Source organism: Erpetoichthys calabaricus, chromosome 3, assembly GCF_900747795.2.
Source record: "Erpetoichthys calabaricus chromosome 3, fErpCal1.3, whole genome shotgun sequence".
NCBI lineage: Eukaryota > Metazoa > Chordata > Cladistia > Polypteriformes > Polypteridae > Erpetoichthys > Erpetoichthys calabaricus.
The window spans coordinates 29,578,825-29,590,538 of NC_041396.2; the positions used below are offsets into that span (position 1 = coordinate 29,578,825).

An 11,714-nucleotide genomic window follows, 5' to 3' on the forward strand; every position below is an offset into this window, starting at 1 on the left:
TTGGTCAGTGTATTTCTGTAACTGCTGATCTCCTGAGATTTTCATGCACAACAGGCTCCAGAATTTACCCAGAGTGGTGTGGAAAACAAAAAACATCCAGTGAGTGGCACTTCGGTGGACAGAAATGCTTTGTTGATGAGAGATGGCCAGACTGGTTCGAGCTGATGAGTTACAGAAACCACTCTGTACAACTGTGGTGAACAGAAAAGCATCCCAGAATGTGCGACACATTGAACCTTGAGGCAGATGGCCTACAACAGCAGAAGACCACGTCAGGTTCCACTCCTGCCAGCCAAGAACAGACAGCTGAGGATGCAGTGGGCACAGGCTCACCACAACTGGACAGATGAAGACTGGAGAAATGAAGCCTGGTCTGGTGAATCTCAGTTTCTGCTGAAGTACACAGGTGGTGGGCTCAGAATATGGCACCAACAGCATGAATCCAAGCACCCAACCCACCTTGTGTCAACAGCCCAGGCTTGTGGTGGTATAATGGTGTGTCTTGGCCCAACTGGTTATAACCAATCAATCATCGCTTGAAGGCAGGGCCTTACTTGAGCATTGTTTGCTGACCATGTGCATCCCGTCATGCCCACAATTTACTCATCTTCTAAGGGCCATTTTCAGCATGATAATGCACCAGGTCACAAAGCAGAAGTGGCCTCAAACTGGTTTCATAAACAGTGTTCTTCAGTGGTCTTCCCAGTCACCAAGTCCAACAGAACACCTTTGGGATGAACGAGAACTGGAGATCTGCAATATGAATTTGCTGCTGACCAAGCTGCAGAAATGTCTGATGCAATCAAGTCAACGTGGCCCAGAATCACCATTGTGGAGTCCACGCCACGAAGAACTGAGGCTGTTTTGACAGTTAAAGGGGTCCTGGCCTAGTATTGACTTAGTGGCCCCTAACAATTTGGTCAGTGATTGTATATTAACATGAATCACACATAATCACGCAAATTGCACGTAAACACAAGAACATTAAAATGCACATGAGGGTCGCATAAACATAAGGTTAAGGAGTGTAGGCAGTGGCATTCGCTGGTACCATCAAGTGCGGGCAGAGTCACCCACTGGTAATGTTAATATAAGAATATCAAGTTCAGGCAGGGTCACATAAACACATTAGCCTTGAGTGCAGGATGTGTCAACCGCTACTAAAGAGATAAAGTACAAATATGTGTTCTTCTCATGCCACAAGATACCATCTAGGAACATGCGATCAAGGAATGTAGGCAGTGCATTCTACATCAGGCGCAAGGCACAAGGCGGCCCACCACTAGTAATGCAAGACTGGCATTACAACCGCAGACAGTGTCAATGACTGGCAATACAAATATAAGAACATCAAGCGCAGAAGGCGACATCCACACGAACATAAGAACATTAAATATGGCCGGGGTCCTCTACTGATAAAATAAATGTGAAAGTACCAGTGCGGGCAGCGTCACCCACTTAAAATGTGAACATAAAAACATCAAGTGCAGGCAACAGTCAGTTGATGGTAAAATACAATTTGAAAATATCAAGTGCCAGTAATGTCACCCACTGATTAACATCTTAAAGATAAGCAGATAAAGTGCTGGCAGTGCCATTCACCACAAATACAAAGATATGTCATTCTTGGACATGAGGTACCACCCTCTAGGAACACAGAGATATGGCTTTTGAATCCAGGCATTGCCACCTACAACGAACACAAAACACTCTGTGTTGGACACAAGTGGTGCCCACCACTACTAATGCAAAGGCATACTCGTCAATGCAGACAGTGTCAACATAAGAACGTCAAGTTCAGGCAGTGTCACCTTCTAGAAATATGCCACCTTCTTGCAAAGGTGGGGTTACCCACTAGGAACATCAAGATATGTCTACCGAATGCAGAATGTGCATCTTACTTTGAAGAAAAATCATTATACCTTAAATGAAGATGGTACTCACCATTGTCAATATAAAGGTGCAAATCCGTGGTTGGCAGTATCACCTGCTATTGACATAAAGTGAAGGCTGTCAACTGCAAGTGCTGCCACTCATCAGAAATACACAATACAAGTTCTGCGAAAGCTGGTGCTGCCACCAGCTCCACACACTGCGATCTACTCCTCTACAGCAGCCAGTGCCGCCCACTGGTAACTTCAAAAATATGTCCATTGCACATAGGCAGGGTGGCACACTGGTGCTGTGGTAACACTGCTGCCCACTGACTTGCAGTAAATAGACTGCAACTCGGGTACTCCCTGCTTGGAGTTTGCACGTTCTACCTGTGTCCACATAGGTTTCCTCCGGGAGCTCAAATATCCTTCCACAGTCCAAAGACATGCCAACTAAGTGAATTGGCACTGCTGAACTGGCCCATGTGAGTGCATTCACCCTGTAATGGACTGGCACACCCATCCAGGTGTTGTTCCTGAATTGTGCCCAGTGATTGCTGGGATAGGCTCCAGCTGCCCTACAACCCAGGGCAACATAGGCAGTCCATCTTACTTTCAGCCTTATGCTTGGTACATCTAAACTTGAATTTGCGTATAGGTGGTGCCCACCGCTAACAAAAAACAAAGTCACAACTATCAAGTCTCTCACAGTAAAATAAATCTGAAAAGCAACAGATGCGGACGGCGTCACCCACACATAAAATAAGAATTGGCACATCAAGTATGATTGCAGTGTCATCCACTATAAATATGAAGACGTGCTTTACAGCTCACTCGTTGGGAATCATCAAGTGTTGGCAGTGCAGCCAACTACCAGCACAAAAACATTTTGCCTTGAATGCAGGCGGTGGGCACGAGCTAGTAATATACCAGAAAGGCATCTCGGAACTCATCACATGTCAAGTTGCCATCAGAAGACCACGTCAGGTTCCATTCCTGTTAGGCAAGAACAGGAAGCTGAGGGTGCAGCGGGCACAGGCTCACCAAAAAATTGGAGAGCTGAGGACTGGAGAAGCGAAGTCTGGTCTGAGGAGTCTCAATCTCTGCTGAGGCACACAGATGGCAGGCTTCAAATTTGGCATCCAACAGTTTGAATCCATGCAACCAACCTGCCTTGTGTCCACAGTCTAGGCTGGTGGTGGTGGTGTAATGGTGTGGAGAATGTTTTCATGGCACAATTTGGATCTGTTAATACAACTCAATCACTGCTTTAGTGCCACGGCCTATCTGAGTTTTACTGCTGCCCAGGCTTGTGGTGATATTATGGTGTGTCTTGGCCCAACAGGTTATAACCAATCAATCATCGCTTGAATGCCAGGGCCTTACTTGAGCATTGTTTGCTGACCATGTGCATCCCGTTGTGGACACAATTCACCCATCTTCTAATGGCCACTTCCAGCATGAGAATGCACCATGTCACAAAGCAAAAGTCACCTCAGACTCAGGTTTCAGGAACATAACAATGAGCTCAGCGCTCTTCAGCGGCCTCCCCAGTCACAATGATTTCAGCTAAAGGCGTCAAAAGACCGAGCCGAGTGGCGTTAAGTCAAGCTCAGGTGCTCACATGACATCTGAAACTTTTCCAAAGGCTGCTGGGAGCACACGAGCAGGATTTCTCCCTGGGTGCCTATTTCCAGACCTCATACATCTTTGTGGTGACAAGGACTTCACTGGTGAGCAATGAGTGAGTTCAGCGTCCCGAGCACGGAGGATGACGTAAAACACTGCCAGCCAAAGGTTAATCACAGAAAGGGAGATGCTCTGATGAGATCAGTTCCAGCTTTGATGCTAATATTATCTGTTGAGCAAATGAGGAATCTTTCTGCCGACAGCTTCCTAGTGGGCCAGAGAGGCTTCTGAAAAGGGCGAGGAGCATCTGCCGGCTTGGCTGCAGTGTTGGGTGACAGGTGCTGCTTAAAGGCAAAGTCTCCTGATTTGTAGGGTGGCATTGTGGTTAAGGCTTTGGACTCGAAACCCAGAAGTTGTGGGTTCCGATCGCACTAATGACACTGTGCGACCAAAGAGCAAGTCACTTCCACCTCCCTGTGCTCCAACTTGAAAAACAAAAGAGATGTAGCCAGTTGTATATCAAATGTTATAAGGCATCATGGATAAATTTCATCACCACAATGCACAGATGGGTTCCGTTGACATTGGTGTGGCGCTCTTCACGGAGTGCAACCAAGTCTGGTGGCCCAGTTTGCCAGACTATGTGGGACTCGGGTGTCCGTGTCTGTCAGGCACAGGGAATTGCAATAATAAACAGATAAACCGGGGTCTTTTGGCAGGAAATCGAGACTTCTGTAAAAACGTGCTAGCACTCTTGTGTAATGACTCCTGACCGACTCCAGCATCCAGAAACAAAAAATGTTTTTGGAATAAATGTTAGCGCTTTAGTTTAGTTAGAGTAAAGATGCACCAATCACTCATTTACTCTTCTGTAACAAGACACTTCTTTGGGCCTACATAAACTTAGAAAGCAGCAGTAAAGCGTTTATTCATCTCTGCAACGTGACCTGCTAACAAAACGTCACTTTGGGGTGGTCTGAGGCGGCTTTACTGGGACCTGTGTCTCTTAATATTTCATATTTAGTATAAGATCTGTGAATCGTTCGTATTAATAAGTCATTTTAGCTGCCTGTCAATACGCCGCACAGACGTGAATGTCCCATCTACTGAGGTTTGATGACCAAAAGAAGCCTCTGTTAAGGACTTGTTACCCAAGAGTAAATGGGGTTCCTTTTTGCAGTATCTCAACTAAAGTGTTACCCAGTAAATGGTGGTCTTGACCCAGGCTGCTTAGAGCTGGGTCCGCAGGGTCAACCATCCAGACATGTAAACTTCAAGTTTTAAACGGGACCTTACCAGTCAGTAATGCTGGACTGTAGCCTTCTCTGCTGTAAACTGGGACCCTTTTGAGAAGAAGATTTGAAGGGACCTCGCTTGGGACCTTGGGACAAATTCGCAGGCTTAGGCTCAGATGTCCAGATGTGTACAGCTGGAGTAATAAAATGCTAACCTGGACCTACAGTGGATTCAGAGGGTACTCAGACCCCTTCACTTTCTGCACACTTTACTGTGTTGCAGATTTCAGTTTAAATGGATATTACTTTTTACTCGGCTGACACCTTAGTCCAAGGCGACTTGAAACATTTCAGACATACAATTGGTTACATTTCCTTTGTTTTGTGTTCACACAAATTACTTGTGAATGCTTTGAAATCACTCGTTTTTGTCCGGTTCCTTCTCCACATAGCCTGAATCATTTTGATGTCTAGTTATGGAAGATGTTGAGCTTTCTTTGTACTGAGTAACAGGGAAAGATGGAGTTTGGTCAGGGAGGTGACCAACAACCCAATGGACACTCTTGAGGAAAAGCCACATGACAGTTTGAAGGACTCTGAAAGGGAAGATTCTCTGGTCTGATGGGATGAAAATTTAACTCTTTGGTCAGAACTCCATGCATTATGTCTGTACTGCTCACCACCTGCCTAATTACAATCCCTACAGTGAAGCTTGGTGATGGCAGCATCATGCTATGGTTTGGGGGGTGCTTCTTAGCGGCAGGAACAGGGAAACTGGTCAGAATTAAGGGAAGGGAATAGTGAGTGGTCCTTGCAGAAGAGCTGCTTCAGAGTGCACACACGCTCAGATTGCGTAGACGATTTGACTTTCAGCACAATAATGAGCTAAGCCATGCAGTGAAGGTAGTTCTGGCTTGGGGACAAGTCTCTCGCTGTCCATGAGTGGCCCAACCAAAGCCCATAGAACATCTGAGGAGAAACCTGAAGACTTGCCATTCCAATCTCATGGAGCTTGACAGGAATCTGCCGGGAAGAATGGGATCTTCTTCTTCTTTCAGCTGCTCCCGTTAGGAGTTGCCACAGCGGATCATCTTCTTCCATATCTTTCTGTCCTCTACATCTTGTTCTGTTACACCCATCACCTGCATGTCCTCTCTCACCACATCCATAAACCTTCTCTTTTCCTCTTCCCTGGCAGCTCTACCCTTAGCATCCTTCTCCCAATATACCCAGCATCTCTCCTCTGCACATGTCCAAATCAATGCAATCTCACCTCTCTGACTTTGTCTCCCAACCGTCCAACCTGAGCCAACCCTCTAATGTCCTCATTTCTAATCCTGTCCATCCTCGTCACACCCAATGCAAATCTTAGCATCTTTAACTCTTCCACCTCCAGCTCTGTCTGCTGCTTTCTGGTCAGGCCAGGAAGAATAGGATAAACTCCCCAAATCCAGCTGTGCAAAGCTTGAAGAGACTTACCAAGAAGACATGAAGATGGTATTGGGACGCCTATAAGTACTGAATTAAGTGTCGGAATGTTTCTATGAATGACAGATTTCAGTTTTTTATTTTTAGTAAATCTGCTAACCTTTTTGAAGACATGTTTTCACTTTGTCATTATTGAGTGTTGATTGATGGGCGAAAATGGCAGAATATATCACTTAAAATGAAATCTACAACACAATAAAGTGTGCAGAGCATAAAGGGGACTGATTATTTTCTGACTTCACTGTAAGCAATCCGAAACATCTGTTAGAATGCTAAATTGGGACCTTTATCAAAAGATAAATAACCAGACCCAACATGAAGAAATATAGATAGGATTTACAGGTTCGGACTCTCGTTGCCTGAAAAATAAATAAAGCAAGGCACTGGGCACCATATAGAGAAAATTGGTTTCAGATCCTGTGCTGGAATTTGGGTGAAAAGTGCCAAATTTGGCCCAGTCTGGAAAAAACCTGGACTCAGGGTCGTCTTAACGTATGGGCACAATGGGCACTGCCAGGGGGCCCCAGGAGCATAAGAGCCCATGATGTTTCTGATGCCTATGTATGTTTCTGTTTTACTATCAAAGCAGGGGCCCACTACTTTGCCTGGGGGCCGATGATGCTATTAAGGGAGTCCTGCACTGGACCATTAGGTTAAGAAGTTGGACTGCGTCAAAACACCCAAAGCTGATTAAGAGGTGCTGACCTGTTAACACTGGCAGAAAAAGATGACCATTGGCACACCCTGCTACAAGATATGCATACCTAAGGGAAAGGGGTTAGACTGGGACAGCCTTTAAAAGAAAGGTATAAAAAGAGAAGGTTAAGGACTCACTGAGTTTGGGAATACTAGACACGGTCAGGCTTTTAAATCTGATAATGTAAATGTTATTTAAACTTGTCCCATTTCCCAGGAAACTGGATCTTTTGCAACAAGATGCTGGAGTTGACCCAGCCTGCAGAAATTTTGGAATTTAATGATAAGGTGCCCGTCTGGACAGTTTTGCAGACATGTTGCTCTTTGTTTACAGGCTGTAAATATGTAAAAGTCTCGATTCTACAATCCCCCCACCGACAGTCCAGGAAAACATTCCTAAGCGCTGATGCGATGTGAACGCTTCTCCGCACTCATCTCTCTTGGATTTGGGATTAGAGGCGGGACTGAACGAGGCTAGGATCACGGCGCCTGTTATCTCCGAATCCTGTGCGTGCTGAGGGCCACCCAGTTGGACAGCAATGCCAGGAATGTGCGGAGACGACGCTGGGGGGTGGGGTGTAGGACCTTTTCCTATGTCGCATAGAGGCCCCCTTGTCTTGAAAGCTGGCATTCAATGAACTGGTAGACAATTCTGTATGTGCACTCACGATCTGAAAAAAAAAAAGATTTCCTTATTGTGATGCGAGGAGCTATATTAGTCTGCTCTGTATGATCACGCTGCATTTCGTTTTTGCCCCGCGCTGACTCGGCCCACCTTCTCGCTAACGCTTCATCTCCGGTCCCCAATTTTTTTTTCTCCCTACCCCCCTCTCCTCAGCGCGGAGTCGTTTTTTGGCGCGTTTCAATTCCCGCCACGTCAAATCTAGTCCACTTCATTCTTTTTTGTGGCTTAGTGTTTCTGAAGATGATTGACAGCAGTTTGAGAGCGGCAGCTCAATGTGATTGGTGCTCTGAGTGATGGGCGTAACTTGGACGCGCCTCTTTACTATTGTATACGCAGCAGCAGCCGGTGAGCGGGCAGAAGTGTAAGCCGGCGTTCGTAGTGGAGGTCGTCTGGTTTCTTTGCTTACGAGACTTACATTTATTTATAATTTATTATTTATTACCAGTCCTTAATTTATTATCACTTGTCTGGGATTTATCAACGAAGCTTTTTTGAGTCTGCTGGATTATTACTAATTCGCTCCACTTCACTTGGATATTTTTGTTCGTTTCTAACGAAGCGGGATCTGCCAGTGCTGTCGCCGGGAATACGAAATGCTCCTCTCGAAACTGAACTCGCTGGCGCACCTATCCGCTGTGGACGTGCCTTCCAAAATGCAGCAAGGTAAGGGTTTTGGGCCAGTATTTATCGCAGGGCAGGTGCTTAGAAGGTTGGTGGGCCAGCGCGTCTGGCAGCAGCCTGTTCAGCGATAGTAACGCGCCTCCTTGTCCTCTCTACGCAGTCAAAGAGCGGGAGCCCTTCGAAAAGACGTACCAAGTGGGCTCAGTGTTGGGTAGCGGTGGATTCGGCACTGTGTACGCCGGAGTGCGGGTGTCAGACGGCACGCCGGTAAGTAAACCGATTTATTTATTTATTTATTTATTTATTTGCCTTTCGAAGAGCTTTGCCGCGCCCGCTAGTCTAATCGCCGTCGCTCACCGCCCATTCGCTTTTCATTTCAGGTGGCGATCAAGCACGTCGCAAGGGAGAGAGTATCCGACTGGGCTGAGCTGGTAAGTGGTGGCGCTGGTTCCTTCATTTATTTCTTTATTTTATTAATTTTTTGAATCCGCGTATCCTCGTTGTCTTTTTTTTTTTCTCCCCCGATCGCTTAAATCTCCTTGTTCCTTCTGCAGCCCGGCGGATCTCGAGTCCCGATGGAAGTGCTGTTGCTCAAGAAAGTGGCCACAGGATTTCGCGGAGTCATCCGTATGCTGGACTGGTATGAACGGCCCGACAGTTTCATTATCGTCATGGAGCGGCCAGAGACGGTGCAGGACCTTTTCGATTTTATCACCGAGAAAGGCGCTTTGTCCGAGGATCTGGCCCGTGGCTTCTTTCGCCAAGTCTTGGAAGCCGTGCGTCACTGTCACAGTCACGGCGTGTTACACCGAGACATCAAGGACGAGAACATCCTGCTGGACATGCGTTCGGGAGAGCTGAAGCTCATCGACTTTGGCTCGGGCGCGCTTCTCAAGGACACCGTGTACACCGACTTTGACGGTAAGTCGAGGTCTAGTGGCGGGCGATGTTCTCATGTAATGGTAGAGAAATGGGGGGCTCCTGTTAATCGCGCACCCTGGAGCGGGGGAGGGTAGTGGATTGGCGATTTGCTACCAGGCGACAATGCATTCTTGCAAAATTGCCACGGACGCCCCAGCGTACTCTAAATCCATTCTTTAGTAATTTTGTCATGTGTTCCGGCTTTCGCATTTTTGCTCTGGGTACTTCAATTATTTTCTGTTATCAAGACCGGTGACACCCTTTTAAGGTTGCTCTCCTTGTTATGAAAGTCGAGCATAGGTTTCGGCTGGAGTCACAGGATCGGGTTGCCAGGTGGCGTCTTTTCAAATTCCAAGCCTGACTGATCACTCAGTATATGTGGCTCGCTGGTGCCCCCTCCTGTACAACAAATGCACGTGCTACAACTCAAAGTTTGTAAACAAATGTCACGTGGTCACTCCACCCCCACCCTCCCATCTGTTTTCAGTCAGCTGTGCATAATCTCTTAACTCTCTTTGCTGGAGTAAAACATTTTTAGAGGGGAGGTGCTGCCACAGTTCCCAGAGGCTCAACAGTTTTCTTTTTAACCTTTTAGGTACCCGAGTTTACAGCCCGCCTGAGTGGATCCGTTACCACCGGTACCACGGACGCTCGGCGACAGTGTGGTCCCTTGGAGTTCTGTTGTACGATATGGTGTGTGGCGACATTCCTTTTGAGCAGGATGAGGAGATCCTCCGAGGCCAGGTGTTCTTCAGACGACGCATCTCAACAGGTGAGTTTCTTCTCGGTATCAGTGTCCCGCTCAGCTGTTAAGAGTGCTCTATAGACTTGCATTATTTAGATTCTGCAATTGAACACATGACAACGAAATGCAGTTTTGCATCTAACCAGACATTGGTTGCAGGTAATCAGATAAATACAAATAAATGCAGAACTGCAAAGACAAGTGTATATACAAAATTATTAGTGAAAGTTAAAATACTATCCGGACAGTGTATACAGCAAGTACATTATAGATGGGTTAAGTACAGTAAAATGTGAAAAACGTTTAAATACTAGAAATGCTAGCATGCATATCCCTTATAGTTCTGAACTGATACAGAGTCCTAGGGTGTGCATGGTGTATGGCTTTTACGGTGACACATTACATCCTTCTAACCCTATCCTCTCCTCTTCTCTTGCAGAGTGTCAGCACCTCATCAAGCTGTGCCTGTCACATCGGCCCTCAGATAGGCCTTCCTTTGAGGACATTATAAATCACCCATGGATGCAAGAAGCAGTTGGCCCAAAGGACAGCACAGAAATCTGGTTGCACAGCCTCAGCCAGGAGACACAGACAATTGGCACAGACAGTTAAGACGCCGCTAGCATAGGAGAATACAAATGCCAGATCAATGCAACAAGGAAGTCTGTTGTTGGGAGGAAATGGAGACGGACTGATGACCTGACGTGAACCAGTTCTGCAAAGGCGTTCTGCTTCCTCTTCACTGTGCTGTCGCCATGACAGAGCTGTTACCTCTATGCACCACAGGACTTTTTTATTTTTTATTTTATTTTTTTGCCTGTTAGGTCGAGCTGCTGGAGGATGGCATGTTCAGTAGAAATTGCCAAACCCAGCGTCGGCCATTTTCATCAGTGCCTTTTTGGTTAGCCAGGCCAGTAGACAGTGACAGCTGTCTTAACTACCTAAGGCAAAATGAGTGCCTCTGCGTCCCAGTGGGTTGTGGCCAACACGAGCGACCTCACCGAGCAAGCTGCACCTGCCTTGACCGAGCCGCCTCGGGCCCCCTGAAAGCCAGGGTGTGTTGGGACTCAGTTGTGGATGCACAAACAATGCAAAGACATGGACTGTCTGTATGTGTGTGTGTGTATGTGTGTGTAAATATGTGGACTTGCGCTGTGCTCTGCGGCCTGCTCAGAAGATATTTATTTGTGTGATGCTAAAAGCTGCTGGCTTTGAGATTTTTATTTATTTATTTATTTCTGGGGAATTCTCCCCCCGCACAGCCATTCATTCCACAGTAATATTGAAATTGCAGGTCTGCAGATTTCTCTAGCATATTTATACCCCAAATTGTACATACCTTTTTCTTTTTTTTTGTAATTTCAAGACTTTTGTTTGTAAATTTGTTTTTTTTTTTTTTTCTGGGATGCCTGCATCTCTTATTTGATGCCAGGCATGCTTGAGTAGAGGAAGATGCCTGCAGTCATCTGAACTCTCTTGTATATAGAATCTGTACTGTACACTGGTTGAGTTGCATGGATGCAGCTTGAAATTTTGTCTTACATTAGAATTGTAAATTATTATAGAATAAATTATTTTTATACAATTTCAATAAATTTCAAAATGTACTACAATTCCATTTTTCTGTGTCTGGAAATTTTGATAAGCCTGTGTTTACATGTGGGAGCTACTGGTCTCTAATAAGTGAAACGAGTTCCCTGTACTTATTTGATGACTTCCGATATTTGAGACGCACAGAGGATTACGTTTCATTATGGTTTTTCTTTTTTTTCACAGGCGGGTGAAGCGTCACACTCGGGGTCACACAGTGTCGGCAGCCG

General features: G+C 46.0%; 1 protein-coding gene across 1 annotated transcript; it reads left to right on the forward strand.

Annotated features, from left to right (window-relative positions):
• The first annotated feature begins 7,945 nt into the window (after positions 1-7,945).
• Positions 7,946-11,512, forward strand: LOC114647863 (serine/threonine-protein kinase pim-1-like). Its single transcript, XM_028796533.2, has 6 exons — positions 7,946-8,270; positions 8,389-8,495; positions 8,609-8,659; positions 8,783-9,149; positions 9,745-9,921; positions 10,334-11,512. Exons 1-6 carry the CDS (start codon positions 8,201-8,203, stop codon positions 10,504-10,506), a joined length of 945 nt encoding a protein of 314 aa, XP_028652366.1. The 5' UTR covers positions 7,946-8,200; the 3' UTR covers positions 10,507-11,512.
• The last annotated feature ends 202 nt before the right edge of the window (positions 11,513-11,714 follow it).